Source organism: Physeter macrocephalus, chromosome 1 (genome assembly GCF_002837175.3).
Source record: "Physeter macrocephalus isolate SW-GA chromosome 1, ASM283717v5, whole genome shotgun sequence".
Taxonomy (NCBI): domain Eukaryota; kingdom Metazoa; phylum Chordata; class Mammalia; order Artiodactyla; family Physeteridae; genus Physeter; species Physeter macrocephalus.
The window spans coordinates 40,047,146-40,069,541 of NC_041214.2; the positions used below are offsets into that span (position 1 = coordinate 40,047,146).

The 22,396-nt window shown below is 36.7% G+C and overlaps 1 protein-coding gene across 9 annotated transcripts in view; it reads right to left on the minus strand.

The window, feature by feature from the left end:
* The window catches only part of TBC1D5 (TBC1 domain family member 5), a 553,958-nt gene that overhangs the window by 216,049 nt on the left and 315,513 nt on the right, over positions 1–22,396 (minus strand). For all 9 annotated transcript variants that reach the window (XM_055078836.1, XM_055078755.1, XM_055078770.1 and 6 more), the window contains 4 exons: positions 10,577–10,679; positions 3,526–3,614; positions 1,925–1,975; positions 1,761–1,830 (listed from right to left, as the gene is read on the minus strand). In XM_055078836.1, the coding sequence (XP_054934811.1) occupies positions 1,761–1,830; positions 1,925–1,975; positions 3,526–3,614; positions 10,577–10,679 (313 nt within the window). The remainder of the gene's footprint in view (positions 1–1,760; positions 1,831–1,924; positions 1,976–3,525; positions 3,615–10,576; positions 10,680–22,396) is intronic.

Consider the following 22,396-nt stretch of genomic DNA (forward strand, 5'->3'; position numbering starts at 1 on the left):
GGAGCGGCTGGGCCCGTGAGCCATGGCCGCTGGGCCTGTGCGTCCGGAGCCTGTGCTCTGCAACGGGAGAGGCCACAACAGTGAGAGGCCTGCGTACCACAAAAAAAAAAAAAAAAAAAAAGTGAAAAGAACCCAAATGTCACCAACTGAGGTATGGAAAAACAAAATGTGGCATGTATCTATGCAATGAAACGTTATTTAGCCCTGAAAACGGATGAAGTACTGACACATGCCACAACATGAATGAACAGTGAAAACATTATGCTAAGTGAAAAACGTCAGTCACAAAAGGTCACATATTGTATGATTCCATTTATATGAAATGTCCAGAATAGGCAAGTCCAAAGGAAAAGAAAGTAGATTAGTGATGCCCAAGGCTCTAGGGATGGGGAAATAGGGAGTGACTGCTAATGGGACTAGGATTTCCTTTTAGGGTGTTGAAAATGTTTTGAAATTAGATAGTGGGGACATTTGCACAACCTTGTGAATATACTAAAAACCACTAAATTGTACACTTTAAAAAGGTGAATGTTATGGTATGTTAATTATTTCACAATAAAAATTATAGTTAAAGAATAAGGGTAATAGGGAACCCTCCCACCCTGTTGGTGGGAATATAAATTGGTACAGCCACTATGGAGAACGGTACGAAGGTTCCTTAAAAAACTAAAAATAGAATTACCATGGGATCCAGCAATCCCATTCCTGCGCATATATCCAGAGAAAACTCTAATTCAAAAGGACACGTGCACCCTAATGTTCACAGCAACACTATTTACAAAAGCCAGGACATGGAAGCAACCTAAATCTCCATCAACAGAGGAGTGGATAAAGATGTGGTACATACACACAATGGAATATTACTCAGCCATAAAAAAGAATGAAACTGGACCTAGAGATTGTCATATGAGTGAAGCAAGTCAGAGAGAGAAAGACAAATATCATATGATATCACTTACACGCAGAATCTAAAAAAAGGGGACAAATGAATTTATCTACAAAACAGAAATAGAGTTACAGATGTAGAAAACAAACTTATGGTTACAGGAGGTGGGGGGGGTAGGGATAAATTGGGAGATTGGGATTGACATAAACACACTACTATATATGAAATAGATAACTAATAAGGACCTACTGTATAGCACAGGGAACACTATACTCTGTAACGGCCTATATGGGAAAAGAATCTAAAAAGGAGTGGATATATGTATATGTATAACTGATTCACTTTGCTGTACACCTGAAACTAACACAACATTGTAAATCAACTATACTCCAATAAAAATTATTAGGAAAAAAAAAGAATAAGGGTAAGAGAGAGTAAGGATAAATGGTATTGATGCTAAACATATAAATTCAATTTAGTGATGCATTAGTAAAAGCAAAACAACCTATTTGACACAGTTTATCTACATACTTCCGTGCCTATCAACTCACCAGGACAGCATAGATCAAGTAGATAAATACTCTTTTCATTCAAAGTTTATAACAGTTTTTAAGAAATTATATTGCATGCATAACATACACACATATAAAAGAAAGTTTCTATTTATTTATATGAAAATTTTTATATTACCTTTGTAAATCTGTCAATAATTAGAGATATGATTTAGACCCCCAGTTCAAACTTACTCCACAGGTATCTTCATATTTTCATTTTTTACAGTGATAATAACGGCTTTTATTCTCTGATTATATGTTGTCACTAAAATCATTTGTTCCCTCAAATATACTGAAAAGATCTGTACTGTAAGATTTACCTTTTGACCATCATGCTCAAAAGTAGAAAACCAAGGTTCAGCAGTTTCCATAAGTTGTGAGAACATTGCACTAAAAATTAGAAAAATAATATAACGCCAATGTTAAATCTTCATTAAAGTAAAAATGGCGTAAAAAAATAAAAACAGAAAGTTTTTGTACTTACTAGGCATCATGTTCCAGATACTCAGGGTTCAAGAGAGTTTTCATTTCCTCACTTAAAAAAGCGATAATATCAATCAGAGTGTGTAATTTTTTAATTGAAGGAGATGCAGAGGTTGCCTTATTCTATACTCATAAGCCAACTTTCATATAATGTGTAAATGAAAAAAAGTTGGCCTTTTTTTTAATAAAAAGAGCAACTCCATTAACAAACGAAATCCTTTCTTTCTATAAAGATCAAAAACAAATTAGCTGCCTGTCTGTACCACAACGAGGCAACTATCTAATTATTCCAAATAACAAAACTGAATGTGACAATACATTCCTTGAATGTGCCTGATCTAGAATCAACTGATTATTCCACAATCTATCACTTGTCCAAAACGAAACAAAAAAATATAGTTACTGGTCAAATATCCCATATTAAAACAGTAATTTATTTTCTTTCAATGGCTTCTATTTTTATTATGTTTTAACATCAATTAATCAGTGACAGCACCTCTTCCAAATCTATTTTAGTGCTGCTTTTACTTTATAAAGGATTGAAACAGTTAAAGAAGCATGTAGAACTCATTTAAAAGCTATTTTTTACAAAAAGCAATTTGCAATCATGTATACTTTCCTATGGAGTATATTCTGCATATGTGTTTTTAAAAAGATAAAACTGGCATGAAAACAGGATCCCAATACTAACTGCAACCTTATCATACTTCAGAATAACTGAGGCAACAGCAACTAAGATATGGTTACTATAGTCAGATCCAATAAATTTAGTATAATTAGAAAAACTCAAAGGAACTAGAAAATACTAGTCTACAATATAGTAAACAAAAGTTGATTTGACAAATGCCCTAATATATGTTCAGCGGAATGGACCGCTACATTTGATGAAAAAAGATCATATAGATAAGCACATGAAATATTATATGTTAATCCGCTGTTTTCGCACAGAGAGAGGCTAGCCTGTGGAATATTCCTGAGCCAGTTTTATAATCCCTCAGCTCTCCATTCCCAAGATGCTTCCCGGCTGCCTCTCTGGCACATCTAGTTAGGGCATCTTAAGTTAGAAAATAAATTCTAACAATCGGCCTAAGTTAAATACAAGATACATTAATTTATAATCTCCAGCAAATAACTTCAGTAATTGTATCTCAAAACCACGAGAAGTCATTTTGTTTCTTTATACTGGGGTTCTCTGGGGGACTGTTCTATTTATGAACTGAACTAAATCTGGTGAGGACAAAATATCTCACACATAAGGTTCTCTTACAGCTTACTGTGAAAGAATGGGTCACTGGAGGATAGAACCTATGAATATGAACAATCATCAGCACTTTGCCATTACAACAAAAATTTCCTCTTCTCGATCCATCAGTTACATGTCTTCCTTTGGTACAGCTCTAAGACTTGCAAAGATATTTAGAATTCCAAATTTGCCCCATAGCTGAAATGGGATTACAGTTATTAAGTGGAATTAATAATCAGCCACATGAAACACAACCAAATGTTTACAATTTACAAAATACCTTCAATATAAAAGGTGTTGAGGTTAAAAAGGATTACAGCAGGGCTGACAAAATAGATGGAGCTCATATACAAACTTACCTTGGCTGTGCAGACTCGCTGGCATGAAGAAAGGCTTGGTGGTCACAGTGGAGGGTGAAGACCATTGGAGCCAACAACTCGTGCATGCCCTGAAATAGAGCCAGAGAAAGGGATGGGGGCATGTCTGGACTCCACTGGTGGACAGAACAGGCTCAGCTAAGAGCCTCTGCAGCTGATCCCCGCCCCAGGCATTTTCATATTATACAGAAGAGCATAAACATAAAAACCTACAAAGTAAGATTTTATTTAGTTTTAGAACTTGACTCCAATTCTACCACAGCAGGTATTCTTCTTTAAAACATGGAGAACAGCTCTCTTTTAAATGACACAACAAACAATAAATCGGCATGGTAGACAACCTTGCACCTGTCAGTTGCTTCAGGATGTGTACTCATAAATATGAATTTCATTTATGCAAATTATAATCATATGCTACAGTGTAAAGATCTGCAGTAAGAAGGGCAACTAAGAACTGTAGACCTAAGGAAATTACATCCAATGTTTTCATTATATAATGGCTCAAAATTAGGATGTCTGTAGATTTAGGAAGAGCTGAAGTCAGCTAGCTGGAAATGTTGGATAATAAAAGAAACAACCTTTAGCAGGTATGAGAGAAAACAAAGTTTTTAAAGTACGATTTTCAACATGTTTAAGCCAAGATGGCCATAATTTTTTTTCCTGTCTACTTCAACTATAAGGTTACTTTCCAATTCATTTAGTGATTTCACCAATACAACTTTCTTTTTCCTTATATTGTGTTCACCTGTGGATTACATTCATAGACATAGAAACAAAAAGGTGTATTAGTTACTAAGTTGCCTTTCAAAGGGTTATAAAAATCCATTATTTATCCATTCTTGTGAGGAAATAAGATATTCCACATCAGTGACCCGCCTTGTTAGTTGAGATTTTTTTCCCTACTTAGGCATCAAAAACATATTTTAGCAAGTTAAAAATGGATTGTACTCTTGTTTTTTTTTTTTTTGGATTGTACTCTTTTCTGCCTCTTAAAGTGAGTCACTATTTTCCTTTTGCCTACGATGATCTTTTACAAAAAAAGAAGACAAAACCTCGCCTCTACAGGAAATAACAATAAAATACTGAAGTCGAGAGAAGAGAGAGTTTTTGCCGATGGGATTAGAGAAAATCTCCTGTGATGGAAAGACAGCCACACGGACCTCTGCACGGTCTGGCGGCTCTGTGCTGTTCGTAGGATGCTAGTTATTATCATAAAGTAATACAAAAGGAAACTCTGTCAGAGTTAATTTAATTTATAAGTTATCACTAGCCTTGAATGAGAAGGACTTAATTACATTTTTACAAAATAATTTATGATCCATTGACAATTTACTTGTGATTTGGGACAAATTACCACACATCACTTCAATCTTTTTAGGTGACCGTCTCCTACTAAACAAATCTTGAAAAGACTATTCCTTAGAAGAACTTGGTACACACCCATAAAAAATGGAATTAAGTGTTGCTAATGTGCTTTAAAATCATTATGGGGGGTTTATTCTTCTAGAATAATCTCAAATTATCCCAAAGACCAAGTGACATAATTCTAATCATGAAAGTAATAGTTACTTATTGCACAGAACTACAGAATATCTAAAAAAAAAAAAAAAACCATAAAGGAAGGAGGGAAGGCAGGAAGGAAGGGAAGGAAGGCCAAAAGAGAAAAGAAAGAAAAATTAAAACTGTGATAGATATCTTTGTGGTAATCTTTTTTGCTTATTTCTGATAATTTCCTTAGGATAAAGTTCCTAGAAGTAAAATTTCTGGGTAAATGAGCTAATAAGACATGTGATATATACAATTAACCTGCCCTTTAGAAATAATTCCCTCACTTTAGGGCATAAAAATCACCATTTCACATACCCTCATCTTTATTTGTAGTGTTTTTTAAAAATCCTGTCAAATTTTACAGTCATATAGTTGTTTTAACTTATTTAAATGCTAGTGAGGTTGAACACAAACATTTCAGTGGTCATTTTTATTTAATGAATTGCCCATTTTCTCCTAATGAAGAGTCTCCCTTCTCCTGATGTGGCTCACGGGCCCAGCCGCTCCGCGGCATGTGGGATCTTCCCAGACCGGGGCATGAACCCGTGTCCCCTGCATCGGCAGGCAAACTCTCAACCACTGCGCCACCAGGAAAGCCCACATACCCTCATCTTTATTTGTAGTGTTTTTTAAAAATCCTGTCAAATTTTACAGTCATATAGTTGTTTTAACTTATTTAAATGCTAGTGAGGTTGAACACAAACATTTCAGTGGTCATTTTTATTTAATGAATTGCCCATTTTCTCCTAATGAAGAGTCTCCCTTCTCCTGATGATTTGTAATAGTTCTTCAGCAATTCAGGAAATTAACCCTCAGTTATTTTTGTTACAAATACTTTCCCATGTTTATAACTTGCCTTTTAATTTTGATTATGTCATAGTAAAGCTGTATACTTTAAAACAGTCAAATCAATAAATCATCTTTCATGATTTCTTATTTTGCTGTTATGCCAAAAAGACCTTCCTCATATTGAGATTAGATTAAATATACAGGTTCCTTTTTTACAGCTAATTCTTTATCCATCTGGTATTTAATTTTGCCCTGAAGAATAATATGTATTTTTCCTTCCCAAAGTGTTAAACTAATTTATTGAATAATCACCGTTTAGTGAATAATCCATCTTCTCCCAAGAGTTCTGAAATGTCATCTTTATCATAAGCTGAATATTTAGCTCTCATTTTTTCTGAGTTTTTACTGGTATTCCATTGGTTTATATACTCTTAACAGGAACTTTACTACTGTAATGTCTTGAGCTGTAAAATACTCCATTTCCCCATATTTTCTATTCTTTTTCTCAAAATTATCTTGCCTATTCTAATATCTTTTCATCCAAATGAAAATGTAATTTAGTTACATAAAATGCTAAACAAAATACTGCAATTTTTATTGCCATTGCATTAAAATTAACTTGAAGAAAATAGACTTCTTTAAGAACACCAGATCTTCCAATCCAAAAATATGTGGAACTGCATAGTTTTTATTAGGTTTCTTACTAGGCTTTGGTTGTTGTTGGTGGTGGTGGTGGTGGCAGTGATCTTCTGAATAGAACTCTTCCCTGCAGTATGTTTTCTAACTAATTAAGGCTGGTTTAATACAAAACGGTTCTTGCCTAAATGTATCTTTGCACCTTCCCTGAACATTCTCTTCCCTCTAGTTTCTGTGACACTCCTTTCTCCAGATTCTCCATTTGCTCATGCATCATTCACCTTCATTTATTCCAAAAATTATCTATTAACTACCTATGACATGCTGGTAACACAAAAGTGAATGGAGTGGGCAAACTCCTGACCATTATGGAGCAAGACACAGCAAGACACACAACAATAAAATGAGCACAGAAGTACTGTAGGTTATAAACTGGGACAAGTGATACATATATGTATATGTATGTACATACATACATACATAGACAAACCCAGCTCCCACTACAGGCTTAGCACATACAAGGTGCTCACTGCATAGTGACTGAATGAATGAAATAGCTTCCACTCAATACAGTGAGGGGTGGATATGTCATTTATCAACACAAGGGTAAAAGCTGAACTACGATAAGATGAAAAATGGGAAAGAATCATCCTGAATTATATATCAATATTTCCCATCAATAAATAAGTGCTTTTTGTATAATGGAAATTAAGAGTCCCCTGAATACCATTAAGACAATCTTTTACACATTCAGTGTTGACTTCCAACCAAACTAGGGATATTTTTCTCGAATAGACTTGTAAGAGATTACTGGTTTTACTCTCAATTCTAGACTAGTAAAAACCTGATTAATAATTACAAGTGGCAAGCAAAGAGACATCTTTAAAGGAAAAGAGAACTATCTGGAAAGAATGATTATAAATTCAGTATGCTGTAAATCTGACAAAGCATAATGAAAAAGAATGTATTGTCAGTATACTTCTTGGTTCCCAAAATGTGTATTTTGCTTCCATCCACACCATCAGCATTTCTGCTTGCTTACAGCCTTTTTCCCTGCTGGATCCTTAGTAGGCACTCCAAACTCATGCCAGTTGAAAAGAAAGGTAACAAAGTTTTCCTCATCAACAGCCTGTAGGCTCACAAAATTGAACCTGTTCTTTTATCTGCCTGTGTTCATTTAGCCCACCAAGCAGTCTTTATTAAAGCTGAGGCATCAGGCAGTCAAAGTTCATTAATACCATTTATATAATCTCTGCAGTTTCAATTAACTCAGCAAGACATTCTACTACATGATAACAGTCTCATTAATTCAATAAAATCCCATAACTATTAACAATATGGTCGATGTTAAACGGGGTGTCACCTAGTACAAAATAATAGCTTTAACAGCTTGTGATGAAACTCAAGGTTTTTTCTTAAATTTGATCTGGCTAAAATATTCAGTCCTTTTACAGCAAGGGATTATTCCTATGTAAAGAATCTATAGAATTTTTAACATTAACAGGGAGTAATTTAAATCTTAGAAAGTGATACACAGGAGTAAATTAATAATACTTTCCTATTCAGTAATTGATAGACTTTGTCTAAATTATCAAGAGTCTGATCTGTTTATAGTCTTCCTCACAAACGCAGTGGGCTGCATGCCTCACAAACGGTGGATGGTGCAGTTACGATGTTTTGGTTCCTTGTCCATGGAACTTGTTTCCATTATCATAAGAGTTCCTGAATCTAGATTTTTCTTTCTCTAAAGAAAAAGGGGAAACAAATGTATAACTTGGGATAATTTTATTTCGACTTGATTCGTTATCATCAAATCTTTTACTGTGAGATATTTCCAAATATTTGAAAGAGAAGAGGGCACACTGAGGAGACAGGCTTGATGACAAAAGCCAACACAATGAGAAGAGGAGAAGAGAAAAACAAATAAACCTGGATCACTGGTGAAGAGCCTGAGGTACTGAACTAACAAATGCTGCAGAACCATTCTGCCCCCAGACTTCTTGCAAAGTGTTTTAATAACATCCTTAGACTGTAAGTCATTCTGAATGGAATTTTCTGTTACTTGCTTCCAAAAAATCCTGATATACTGATTGAGATGTATTTTCTCCCAGTCTCCTTTTTGGTTTGTTTTTGGTCTTTGCACTTTATATCTGACCTGAACAGCCTGTCCTGCTTGGGAAGACCTTTCCTACCCTGAGTTTATAAAAAAAAAGTTCTCTTAAATGTTTTTTCCAGAATTTTTACGTAATTTTAGTTTTTATAATTATATTTTTAACTCCGTCTGGAATTTCTTCTCCCAATAACAGTATAATTTAATCTTTTTTAGATGGAAAGCCAAATACAGCAAGTCAATATCCTTTTCCCATTGAAAGAAAACGTCCTATCTTGTATGAAGAGATCATTTACAACTGAATCTGTTCTTAGCTTGTTCCACTGATCTATTTCTCAGTCCCCACATTACTGTCACATTGGTTTGATCACAGAATATTAATATCAGCTTTCAGATCTCCCTGTGCCATTCTCCCCTTCCCCTGAATCTGTGGCAGCTCCAACATACTTAATACTGACTGTAGCAATGATCACCATCACAGCTACCAACATGAACTCATGATGAACACTACATGCTTTTAACTCTACAAAGTCAATACTATTATTGCCCTCATCAACAAAACTAAGGATTAGAGAAGTTACATGTGTATATTGCCTAAGACAAGGTACCTACTTAAAGTGTTGGAGCCGAGATTCAAATCAAGGGATCTGAGTCTAGAGCCAGTGATCTTAACCACTAAGCTGTACTATCACCATTAAAATGACTATAAAGCTTCTTGGCATAAATTTAAAATCACTGTGCCCGGTTTTTAAAAACCATATATCTCACTTAGACTATCACTGGAATGATAACACATTTATATATTAATTTGGGAAGAAGTAATATTTTTACTTAATGTCTTCCCACCTAAACACACGTTATCACTTTTCTATTTATTCAACTCTTGCTCCAATAACATTTATAGTTTTCTTCATATAGCTTTTGTTTCTATATTATTACATTTATTTTTAGACATTTTATAGTTTTGGTTGCCATTATGAGTAGGATATATTTTTCCATTTCCCATTCTAAAAGCTAAATATCACCATGTAATTAATATAAAGACATATTATTAGTATCAAAACTAAGATAAAATTAGTTCCCTTGGATAGTCTATGTATACAATAACAAATACATTATTTAGGACAACTGTAATATGACTTGATTTATTATCTTTAAACAAATCAAGATTATCTCAATTTAAATACACTGCTCTCACCATGCAGGTGTTTTCTGTTATATTATACTGAATTTGGGTTGTCATCAGTTGGATGTCATAACTTTGGATTGTTGGAGAATTTATTAATATAGTTTGAATTCTCACTTAATATGCATTTTGAGAAATACATAAAAATATCTAACTTTGCGTATTTTTATTGGAACCCCATAAGGTCAAGTGCAAACCTAGGTACTTCTTTATATATTAAATAAAAAATTTACATTTTGAAAAGAATAAACATAATCCAATAATCTTCTTTAATAATGAGATGAATTAAACATCAAGATCACAAGAATATCATATAAATTTCAGAAAGTTTAAAGGAACTTTCTGCAGTTACATTACTGGTAGATTTTGAAGAGTAAAAGGACATTTGATTATTCTCTACATGATACGCCACATATTTATAAATGCTGTACTTGGAAACAATATTTATATATACAACTCTGAAAAGTTTTATTACTAGATTGCCTTCAAAGATGCTGTTTATAAACAAACTCTCAAAAGTTGAAAGCAAAGATTGAATGCCTCATAGAAGACAATTTGGTGGAATGTCTTATAATAAGGAAGAAGCATATGTGCGTCAATGAGCTTACCTTTCTCACCATGCAGCTGACAAGCAGCTCTTTGATTGCTTTACTATTATGATGCAACTTTGGATACAATAAAGGCTACATTATTGCTCTATCATTTGTCAAGCTGTATACAAAATTCTGAGTCAATGGATGCCACCTGTACGATATTTTCATTACCTGTTTATAAAGCAACTGCTCGTTTTCTCTAGCATAACAGAAAAGAACATCTGTAAGAATTTTTCTCACATTTTCTTGTTGGAAAAACTGCATTTCAGGAAACCTGAAAAAAGAAAACACAGGATTGAAATCGACTAGCACAATTCCAAGAATTACCCTCAAATTCTCATCTCTGAGAGGTGCCATGGGCGGCTTTTGGTTTTAGTACAAGTCTGTATTTGACAGGCAACTTATGCCATAGGTGGGACTCATGTGTTAAAGAAAAAAGGGTGAGAAAAAGGGAAACTACTGGATACCCTTCAACATCTAAATATTTCAAATGTCTTCATATGTAAATGTCATCATATGCATGATGAATACAACAGTTTTTAAGCAAAACAAATTATAGCCTGTGCATTTGGTGTGGGGATTGCTTTGTTTTACCCCATTTGGTATACTGTGATTTTGTAAGTACCAACTTTGTGAAAAAAAAATCATTATCCTATTTTTTTGATGCAAATATCATGATTTAAATTATACATGACCATACCATTAGTTTTATCTGATTAAAACACAGACTTCAAATGGACCGAGTTAGTCAGTATTGCTTAAATGATCTCTGGATCAAAAATTCTACCAGGTGCTTTGAGGTAATGTGAAACACAAAAGGGCAAGTGTATCCACCTGAAAGGAGCTTAAATAGTTGTTTATAATGCAAGAATTTATGACTGCAACAACCCAAAGAGCAAATACAGAGCAGTGCAATACACAGTGAATATACAGTCGACCCTGTGGATCCCTGGGATTCGAATCTGCAGACTCAACCAACCGTGGATCAAAGATGTTTGGGGAAAAAAATTCCAGAAAGTTCCAAAAAGCAAAACTTGCATTTGCCAGCATGCCAGCCACTATTTACATGGCATTTACATTGTAGTAGGTATTATAAGACATCTAGAGATGATTTAAAGTATGTGAGAGGATATGCATAGATTATATGAGAATATTACTCCATTTTACACAAGAGAGTTGAGCATCCATGGATTTTGGTATCTGCGGGAGTCCTGGAACTAATCTCCTATGAATACCAAGACACGAGCCTATAAGGGAAGAAGGAATGTCATCTAGAAATAAGCAGTCAAATGGGTTCAATCACAAAAGGTTTGAACAAGAATTTTTAGGAGAGGAGGAACATGGAACATCTGTGGGAAAAGTAACCAAATCAGAAGGAAAGCTATGAAGACAGAGAAGGCAAAGAGTACTCCAAATGTAGAGCACTGTATGGTATTAGTAATGCAAAAGGAAAGCATCAATACTTCCGTGAAGTACTGCCCCTTGGCAGCAGGACAACAGGACAGAAGAAAAGGTGGGAGGCGTAGAAAAAAACTTTGAATGCAGTATTTACAACGGAGGAAAAGCAACAGAGTGACTACATTTCTGAATAGGGAAGTACCAAAGAAGACAGTATTTGAGTAACTCTAAGTGGGAATAAGTCTGCAGGAGGCGAGACTGCAGGAAGGAGATAAGAGGACATTATACTGAGGTGAAATGGAAAAATCACAAACCTGAGAAGAAAAGCCAAAGTTCAGATTCCTGTTGCATAATTGCTGGCTGCGTGACCTTGAGTAAACGGCTGCTTAACGGCCTCATCTATAAGTAGGGATAATAATACTGATCTTGTGATCAAGATGAAATAATGTGAAAGCACCAAGAACAGCGCCTGGCAGCAGATGTTCAGGAAGAGAGGTGATTGCTAGTCTCTGAGTACTGGGACTTTAGGTGATGAAGATGTGAATGAGGTGGCATTGGAACTAGAAAACATGAGAATATGTAATAAATACGCAAGAGGCTGAAAAGGAGGAGTGCCTAGAGCACGGAGGCAACAGGGTATCACAGAAACAGAAAAATACTCCTTCATTAGTCTCGTAAAGGCAGCAATGGTTATTTTATTCATATTCGGATGGTTTACTGCTTCCTACTTCTGGCAACCTCTGCTATTTTCTGCTTCCTTTTGATCCTCTTCGGGCACCCTGTGAGAGTTAGAACTTTCTCACCAGTTCACGCTGGGATCCTGGGTGGACTATGCTAATGGTTTGTGAAGCATCTCTTTCCTGGGCCTAATTTTTATAATAAATTACAGCCTGTTTCATCTTCATCTGTTCATTTGACTTTTGCTTGAAATTCCCTTGAATGTACAATTTGTCCCCAGACACAGGTGTCTGACCTGTTCTCTACCAGCAAGGAAGTCTCTCTTTGGGGACCGGTAATCAACAGTCCATGGGTCTGAACAAGGTTATCCCAAGTCCATGCATAAACCTTAATGTGATGGCCCTCCAGACAGCCCAAACTGAAGCTCAGGAGTCTGACTAGGCACAAGTGACCATAGCTCCTAAAGAGGAGAGAAATTACCTGAAAGCAGATTCAGAGCAAGAATAATAACTATATCTTAGAAGCCAAAGAAGTTCCAGAAAGGTGTCAAATGCACTGAAGCAGGAAAGAAACAGAAAAACTTGTTAAATGACCTATTTGGGACAAAAGAAAGCTGCTAAAACCTCTAGACAGTCAAATATCCCAAATTAGAGTAATCAGGATGAAAGATAGGTAAGTAGTTAATAAAATGCTGAAGAGAAATTTCTTGGGAAAACTTAGTCACTAAAGTAAAAACAGAGTAACGCTTCTGCGATGAAATTGTTTCCCCTCCTTCCTCATCAGATGACTTAAATCTAGCCCTGTCGTGAAGTAGGCTTCCTGTCCCAGGATCTCGACAGATCACACGGATGAATGATTTTGTGTGTCCCCTTCCATAACTATGCTTTGGAAATTGTCTCTGAACACTGGCACCACCAAATTCCCTACAGTCACTGCAATCTGAACGGACTATGGGAGAAAGTACTAAAACCTACAACATTCACTTTGTAACAAATATCCATGAACTATGTAAAGTAAGAATTTAATACCTTACTACTAAAAATGTAAATTATATTACATATCAATTCACAGTTTCATTTAAATGCATACTAACCACTCGCAAGACTAAAAACTAGAGATCTATAAGAATCAAATTGCAGGTAGATAATTTAAATTACCCACTTTTAGCAAATACCCAATCAACTGAAAACACGTTATTAGGCAGACAGAGCATATCTATGTGATAGCACACCATCCACAGTTCTAGTCTACAATGCTGAAGTGTCAATTTAGGAAGTTTCAGGATACCCTCTTTTTTAGAAAAGTGTGAGGTGTTCTCTAAATTCTGATGAAGAATCCATAGCATCAAACAAGTAACATGGGAAAGATTTCAGAAGAGTTCCAAAAAGAAACAAAAGTTTATGCTATTTTCAGAAGCTGGAAAAAAGAGATGACATTCAGAGAAGTTATAAGCTGAAAGAGTTCAGTTCAGAAGATAACAGGTAAGGAGAACAGAAGCAGAGAGATTAATACCTGCTCCAGTATATCTGGGTAGTTAGCAGGTTAGCAGTACTTCCCAACTGCTTTGCTAAACAATGTGTCAGAGATATGCATTGAAGTAAAATTCCATGACTTTGGAGTTACACAGAAGAACCTAGGTCATAAGGTTGATGAATATACCTGAATAATAACATATTTCCTACAACAAATACTTGGTTTCGTATTAACAGGCTTCAAGTGAGAAGGCATTCCATCTACAGGAATCAGAAATAAAAGGGAGAAAAGTAATGAGTAGGTTCTCTAGGAATAGTGATAAGCAGCTTTGATGATAGGTTTTAAGTTTCAAAAGAGCTTCCCTGACATCTGGCGTTGATTCAGGGCAGATAATTTGAACAGTAGTCTAACCCGAATATCACTGGAAAGGCAAATCTGGTTTTGAGACAACAACAAAAATCACAGAATACAGACCGAGGCTGGAGTCAACAACTGTGAAGATTTTGAAAAATCAATAGTGACTCTACAGTTTCATGCAAAAAAGAGAAATGGTAGTATATTCATTAAAGACGAGATAGAGAAAAAAAAAATTTAGGATTGAAGCTAGAGAAATTTATGATTCACTCAAGCCAAACTATCTGATAGGAAAGTAAAAGGAGAAAAGAATCACAATAAATGGGAACTGAAGATAAATTCTAAATTATTATTAGAAAATGAAAGTCAAGAGAAGTAATTCCTGCATTTGGCCAGAAATGAAAGTGGAGATGGTAAACAGGTGAGGATGAAACTCTGATAGAGATAAAAAGCAAAGAGAAATTAATATTAAAGTATTCCATGATGTGATTTAGACTAATACCATTGAACATTTTTATCTGATGAAAAAAAGGTGATAATTCAGTTTTAAATTTTATTTATTTATTTATTTATTTATGTCTGTGTTGGGTCTTCGTTTCTGTGCGAGGGCTTTCTCTATTTGCGGCAAGTGGGGGCCACTCTTCATCGCGGTGCGCGGGCCTCTCACTATCGCGGCCTCTCTTGTTGCGGAGCACAGGCTCCAGACGCGCAGGCTCAGCAACTGTGGCTCACGGGCCCAGCCACTCTGCGGCATGTGGGATCTTCCCAGACCAGGGCTCGAACCTGTGTCCCCTGCATTGGCAGGCAGATTCTCAACCACTGCGCCACCAGGGAAGCCCGATAATTCAGTTTTAACTTAATTGATCAATATTTAAAATGCAGGAGTTTCTCTCTCAAGATGTGTGCAGGTATTAGACAAATTTTACATAGTGCAAACTAACATCAAGAGATATAAAAGTCTGCTGTGTGCGTTTTGGTTTGTATCTTGAAATAACCCCACATTCGTAGGCAGTATAGTTTTCAACTTAAGTTTTAAAAAATTCTTTCATTATCTAAAATCTTTCATATATAATCTTTTCATTATAATCTTTCATTATAAATCCCAGCATTTATAAAGAGACAATAGACTGAATTGCAGTATAGCCATCGCCCAGCTTCATCATTAATCAGTTTTTTTTTTTTACATATCCTCCTCTCTCAATGTTGCATTTTGAAGCAAACCTGAGACATCACTACACCTATAATATTGCAGTGTGTATTTCTAAAAGATAAAGACTCTCTAAAAGCATAACCATAGCACCACTTTAACACTATAACTAATAAAAATAATCCATTGATTAAATCAAATATACAATGTTATTTCCCTAAAAATTTTTCAGTTTGTTTCAATCCAGATCCAAGAATTTACACTGCAATTTGTTGATATATCTCTTAAGAGTTTTTTACTCCACAGACTTGCCCCTCCCTCCCTCCCTCCCTTCCCTTCATCTCCTTCCTTCCTTCCTTCCCCTCTCCCTCTCCCTCTCTCTCTTACAATGTATTTGTTAAAGAAACCAGGTTCTTTACCCTGTAGAAACTTCTCACATTCTGAATTTTACTTATTGTTCCTCCGTTTTGTTATGTAACACATTCCTCTCCACCCCCCACCCCCCCACTGTATTTCCTATAAACTGATAGGTAGGTCTAGAGACTTCATCAGGTTCAGGTTCAACTTTCAACAAAAACCTTCATGGGCGGCATGGTGGCTTTAGTACTTGTATACGAATTCTTTGGCACTCCTCCCATACAAAGGTGGAGGAGCCTAACTGCCCTCCCTCTGCAGATGTGCTGTCCTCAGTGATGAGCTTCTCACAAAGAGAAGACAGCACAAGTGATGCTGCGACACAGCTTCTGTCTGCCTCTCCATCTGGACACATCGTGGAACCCAGACGTTGTGCTGCTAGGAAGTCAAGCAGCTACAGGAGAGGCCGTGGGGAGGTGTTCCAGCCACAGCTCCAGAGGTCTCTGCCGAGAGCCAGCTTCAACAGCCAGGCAGGAAAGTGAACGCATCATCCAGTGATTCCAGTCCTTAACCTTCAAGCTGGCCTGGCCAACACCATGTGGAACAGAGACGAACTGCCTGCTCAGCCCTACCCAAGTTGGAGATTCATCAACAAAATTAATTCTGCTGTTCTTTTAAGCTTTGGGGTGGTTTACAATGCAGCAATAGCTAACGGGTACAGATGGTACTGTGTACTTCCATCAGGAGGCATACATTTTTAGCTTCTCTCTCTTTCTGTGATGATCGATGATCATTGCCTAGATGTATTAATTCATTAGAGGTGGTAAGATGGCAAGACTACAACTTTATCCTTTTTTCTTTAATTATTATCTAAAATACATATATAAAGAAAAATTTACTCTTGTCAATTTTTAGTCAGCCTGAAGTACAGATCACTATAATTTTGAAAAACAGTTGGTTTCCATTATATTTACTCATTGATGATTGTGGACATCTAAGCTCTATGAATGATAAATGACACTAATTCTGTCACGAAAGTAGGTTATGATAACCAGACTATTCTATTTGCCTTTTGGGTATCTTCCCATGCAACTACAGCATATGGGAACGAGTCAGGAGGTGAGGGATGGAGTACAGCTAAACAACAACGTCAGACCCAGTAACCAGGAACCCAGGTGCCTGATGGGAGCTAACTGGAAAGACATAGAAACTTTGCACAGGGCTGTGGTCACTCATAACACAGACAGAGGATGAAGGGAAGCTAGGCAAATATCTGGGGTGTCTATGATGGAGAGTTCCTCAGACAACAAAGAGACAAAAAGAACATTTCCTAAGCAAGAAAAGGGCTAAGAAAAGAGTGAAATGACAAAGGGCTTTGTCACTGCATAATAGTACATAATTAGGTAATTAGAAGTATTAAAACAGACAAAGCACTGGGCCCAGCTGAATTACTGAAGATGCAAGTATTCAATAAGATGTCCCAAGGGAAAAAATAAAACCCTTGGGGAAGGTTTATAGTCAAGCAGGAGGATGGGGCAGCACAGGAGGGCTTGAAGGAACAATAACTGATGTTATGTCGGTACTTTAAAACCAGAACTTCACTACCAGCATCCATCTAAAATTTAAAATGAGCAGATGAAGACTCCCTAGAATACTATTAAACACCAAAATAACTGTAATACCTTTCTCTGGTTTGTTGTTTTATTAAAGGAAAACTGAAAAAAAAATCAAGCAAAAACCATAGAGGAGCAATTTGATATCAAATGAAAGGAGGCACACTACATATTTCTTATTCCTGTCCTCCCTACTTTGGTTGATGATTTCACCATCCCCCCTATTCAACCAAATCTGCTTTCTCCTCATTCCAGGCACACGGCAGGACTGAACTTCCCAGCATCCTCTTCAGTGAGCTGTGGCCACTGGGATGGGAGTGGCCATGACATGTGACCACAAAATTCACATTTCCCCCAGCCCCCATCAGGCCTCATCCACATTTCCCCTTCCAGCTGGACAGAATGGAAAAGGTCATCTGGGAAACTCAGGAAGCCACATACGGATTGTGGTGGTTTTAAAAATACATCTGCCAATTCTTTAACACACTGCCCTTCCTCCTTGGATTGTTTGCTTTAGGGGAAGAATCCTCTGGAGAAAGACACTTAAGCAGCACCATGGCGAGACCCACATGGAGAGGAACCCACAGGGGTCCTCCAGCCCTCATTAGGCCTCCACACGACCGCAGCTCCAGCTGACACCTGACTGCAAGCTCAAGAGAGACCCCTGAGCCAGGACCACAGCTGCTCCCAAACTCCTGATCTCCAGCAACTATGAAATACAATACATGGTTACAGTTCCAAGTGATTACATTTTGGTTGATGTATTATGCAGCAAATAGATGATGAACAGAGGTTTTGATACCTGAAACTGGGCTGTTTTTAAAAAAAACAATAAAATATGTGGTAGAGGTGTCTATAGGACTGGACAGGAGCTGGAAGGACCTTGCATAGACCTCAGTGAAAGACTAAAGGATCTGAAAGATACGATTAGCCGGACAGCCCATGAGGCTGCCAGTGAGGGTGTAAATCAAAGTGAGGAAAACATCACAAGAAAAGTGGAGAGAAAAGATTCCTTATTATGTACTGACAACACAGCAGCCTCTAGTTATTTGGAATACTGAAAATGTACCTAATACACTGGGTGATCTAGCCAAGGAGACTGTCCAGGCAGCGCTGAAGGTGCTGCCTGGTGTTGCTTGTTATTTACAGAATGGAAAAGAAGGAAAGCGGAAGAACTGCTCAACACAGAGGCGCTGGGATTTGCTGGGCTTGAAAATACAATCTTTTCTCCTTCTCATCCTCTCTAGTCACAAATGAAGCATTAAGACACTGCTTCTGGGCAAAGATCGAATATAAGACACAGTCAGAAAAACAAGGTCCAAAGATGAAACCAAGGGTGTAAATGTAAAATACTTTGTTAAGATCTCAGAAAGCTCTAAAGCAGTACATCAGAGAACTCTCCTGTCAGACAAGACACCGTGATGCCCTGGAAAGATCTAAAAATCATGCCCCACAGAGCCTTCGGCAGCCAGAGGTCAGGGACGCTGCTTAACACCCCACTGCATGGGACAGCCTCTCACAACAAAGAATTAATTGGTCCAAAAGGTCAATACTCCCAAGCGTGAGAAACTCTACATTAGAACATATGAACCCAGAGGGCGGAAACAGTACCCATGTATTGAATCTCTAGAACTTTCTGAATAAGATTTGAGATAACACCCATGCTTTCATGTCCTGTGTGCTCCACAGAGTGCTCTGCATACAGAAAGCATTCTAGAACTGAAAAAGCATTAAATTCAGGCAAACCAGGTTAACATAAAATGTTACAGATCTGTGGAAAGACCTGGAGTTCCAGGTGTTATTTCCATTTCAGCCGTTAACAAGTTTTATTTTCTTAAGTCATTCTTTCTGAGCTTCAACTTCACGCGTTTGCAAAATAAAAGTACTTACGTAAATGACTACCAATGACACAAATGCCTATTATGGATGCCTGGTACTAGGGAATATGAAAGATATAAAACAGAAAAACTAAGTACTTAAGAAAATCTAGGCGAGAAAGTAGACATTTTACAGATATTTTTAAAAGGAAGATAATTACAATAAAATACACAGGGTCTACAAAAGAACAGAAGAGGCACTATATTTCTTATCAGGATCCTCAACTTCCAGAATAGTAGCTGCTACAGAGTAATTTCTCAAGTAGTATTTGTTGAATGAGTAAATAAATCTACAAACCTACAAATAAACAAACCAATGAAAAATGAGAATGAAATCATGAACTCAAGGACTGGAGTTCTTGGCCAGACCACAGTTCTGCTACCTTTGTTTTTTGCAACTAATGAATATATAAGCAACATATAGCTTTCACAGGCCATAAACTGGAGGTGAACAGAAAGAAAGTAGGAATCTGTTGTGATGACAAGGGTGTGATCCAGCCAAGAGGATAGCAAAAAAATCTCCAAGAGCCTAACAGGGAAGGTGGGAATTTGAAATCGCCATACAGGTGAGAAGACAAACCAGAAGGGTTAGGATGACAGGAAATTATCAGAGAATAATAGTGAGGACAGGGCAGCTGGGGCTGGAGTTTCAGGGAGTGGTATCTGTCACCACCCAAACAGAGGTTTTCAACCAAGGTTCTTTCTAGTTCTCCAATGCCCTGAGTTCCGTAGCAAGCCCTCTACCCCACTGCCTCTCTGTCTCAAATTTAAAAAAAAAAAAAAAAAAAAAAAAATCTTTTTACTGATACCATAAAGGTGAAAAATTAAGAAAAAAAAAGTTAGATAGAAATATGCACTTTAAGTGCAAGGCTTTGTCACACTGAAAATACAGACTTTATTTTGTATTTTTTCAGCAATTAAGAAAAAAACTTAAAGCAATTGAAAGCATTTACCCTGAAGTACTTAAGTGGTGTCAATTCCAAATGTGTGAAAGTTCCAAAAATACTGTTACCCTACTGAAAAGGCTAGGGCAACTAGGAATGTTTCAGGATGGGGCATTACTTTGCCACCCACCAGACTTTACTTTTTAACCTTCTCATAATCAATATGTGAACCCACAACTATAAATAGTGCGAAAAAATTTTGGCTTAATTTACAAGGAGGACCTCAACAGTAAAACTTCTTCTGGTCAGCTGCTCAGAGTGATGTAACACTGCTGCCACTACATGGACCGCTGCTCCCGAATTCCACAGACAGGGAGTGCCAGGATGCTAATCAAAGCACCACGACTGCAGCAAATACACCTATATTTTCACTCAAATACTACAAAATTTTTTTAAAGTTTAAAAATATCCCATAAATTGGAACAAATGTGTGGTAAGAATCTGCATGCTTAAATGGAAATGAGAAAAATACACGTCAAAAACATGAGCAGTACAGGAAAATACATATTTCTAAATATATATATGCAACCATGAGAATCCAATATTTTGTTTTTACCTGAAGTGTTGTCAAATGAGGAAGGACTACAGGCCATTTGACAGAAGAATTGTTTCTTGTGTTCCTGAAAATTTGTTTCTCCCTCTTTAATATTTAGGAAACACACACACAGGTTGCCGACAACTCATAGAGAGCGGCTTGTGTTGTAGTTTTCACTTTCGCAGCTGTGAACAAGTGCATATGCGAAGGCTGGTCGTGAACGCACAAGCATGTACTGTGCCTGCATCAAATAAAATCACAACACAACACCAAGTACAGCCACTCATTCGTGTGTGCCTGCAGTCCACCTCGAGGAGACTGAAAATATAAATACAAGCTGCTATTTTGGTGTGATCACACAAATGTGGCAGCTTGTGTCGGTTTTTTCCTCTGTAACATTTTAACACTGGGCAGATTGTCTGCATTAACACACACCAAAATCAATTCTGCTCCGAAATTGCTTGTAAAAATCTTCTTTCCCTGAGGAATTTTGTTTTTATTTAAGTAAAAAAAAAAAAAAAAAAAAATAGAAAAAGAAGGGGCTTGAAGGAAACTGTGTAAAAGATACCAACATTTAGGGTATCTTAACTTTGTAAAGTGTGACAATCAATGTTGGACGAGGGAACAGGCAGTACTTCTCCCAAAAATGGGAACTGTGCAGAAGATCGACTTTAAATAAGAAAAAGAAACAAACCAACAACTTTGTAAAATCACTTTTGTATATTATTAATATAGAAAACATTTTCAAACTAGTCTAATTTCAAGCTGCCCACTACAATATAACATAATAACTAAATTTGATCAAAAACTCAGATAAGACTTGTACACTATAAAAATTCATGGAGCTTTCTTAAGGGCAGAGAAAGGAAACAAAAGCAAATACTGCGTAGAGCTCATATCTAAAAGTTCACTATGAATAAAAAAATAAAATGCAGACATTCCTATCATATACTGCACAGTTACATAACAACAGCGAATTATTTACACAGCACTGTCCAGTAGAACTTCCTATGATGATAGGAATGTCCGATATCTGTGCTGGCCTCTAAAGTAGCCATTAGCACTTGAGATGTGGCTTATGAAGACATATGTTACCTTATTTAATCCAAATTAATTTCAACTTAAATAGCCACATGTGCCTGGTGGCTACCAAACTGGACAACACACATCTGTGAGTTTTCTTTTTTCTTTTTAATTTTTAAATTTTATTTTATACAGCAGGTTCTTATTAGTCATCAATTTTATACACATCAGTGTGTACATGTCTATCCCAATCGCCCAATTCAGCACACTACCACCACCACCCCTTGGTGCCCATACGTTTCTTCTCTACATCTGTGTCTCAATTTCTGCCCTGTAAACCGGTTCATCTGTACCATTTGTCTAGGTTCCACATATATGTGTTAATATACGATATTTGTTTTTCTCTTTCTGACATACTTCATTCTGTATGACAGTCTCTAGATACATCGACATCTCAACAAATGACCCAATTTTGCTCCTTTTTATGGCTGAGTAATATTCCATTGTATATATGTGCCACATCTGCTTTCTCCATTCGTCTGTCGATGGGCATTTAGGTTGTCTCCATGACCTAGCTATTGTAAATAGTGCTGAA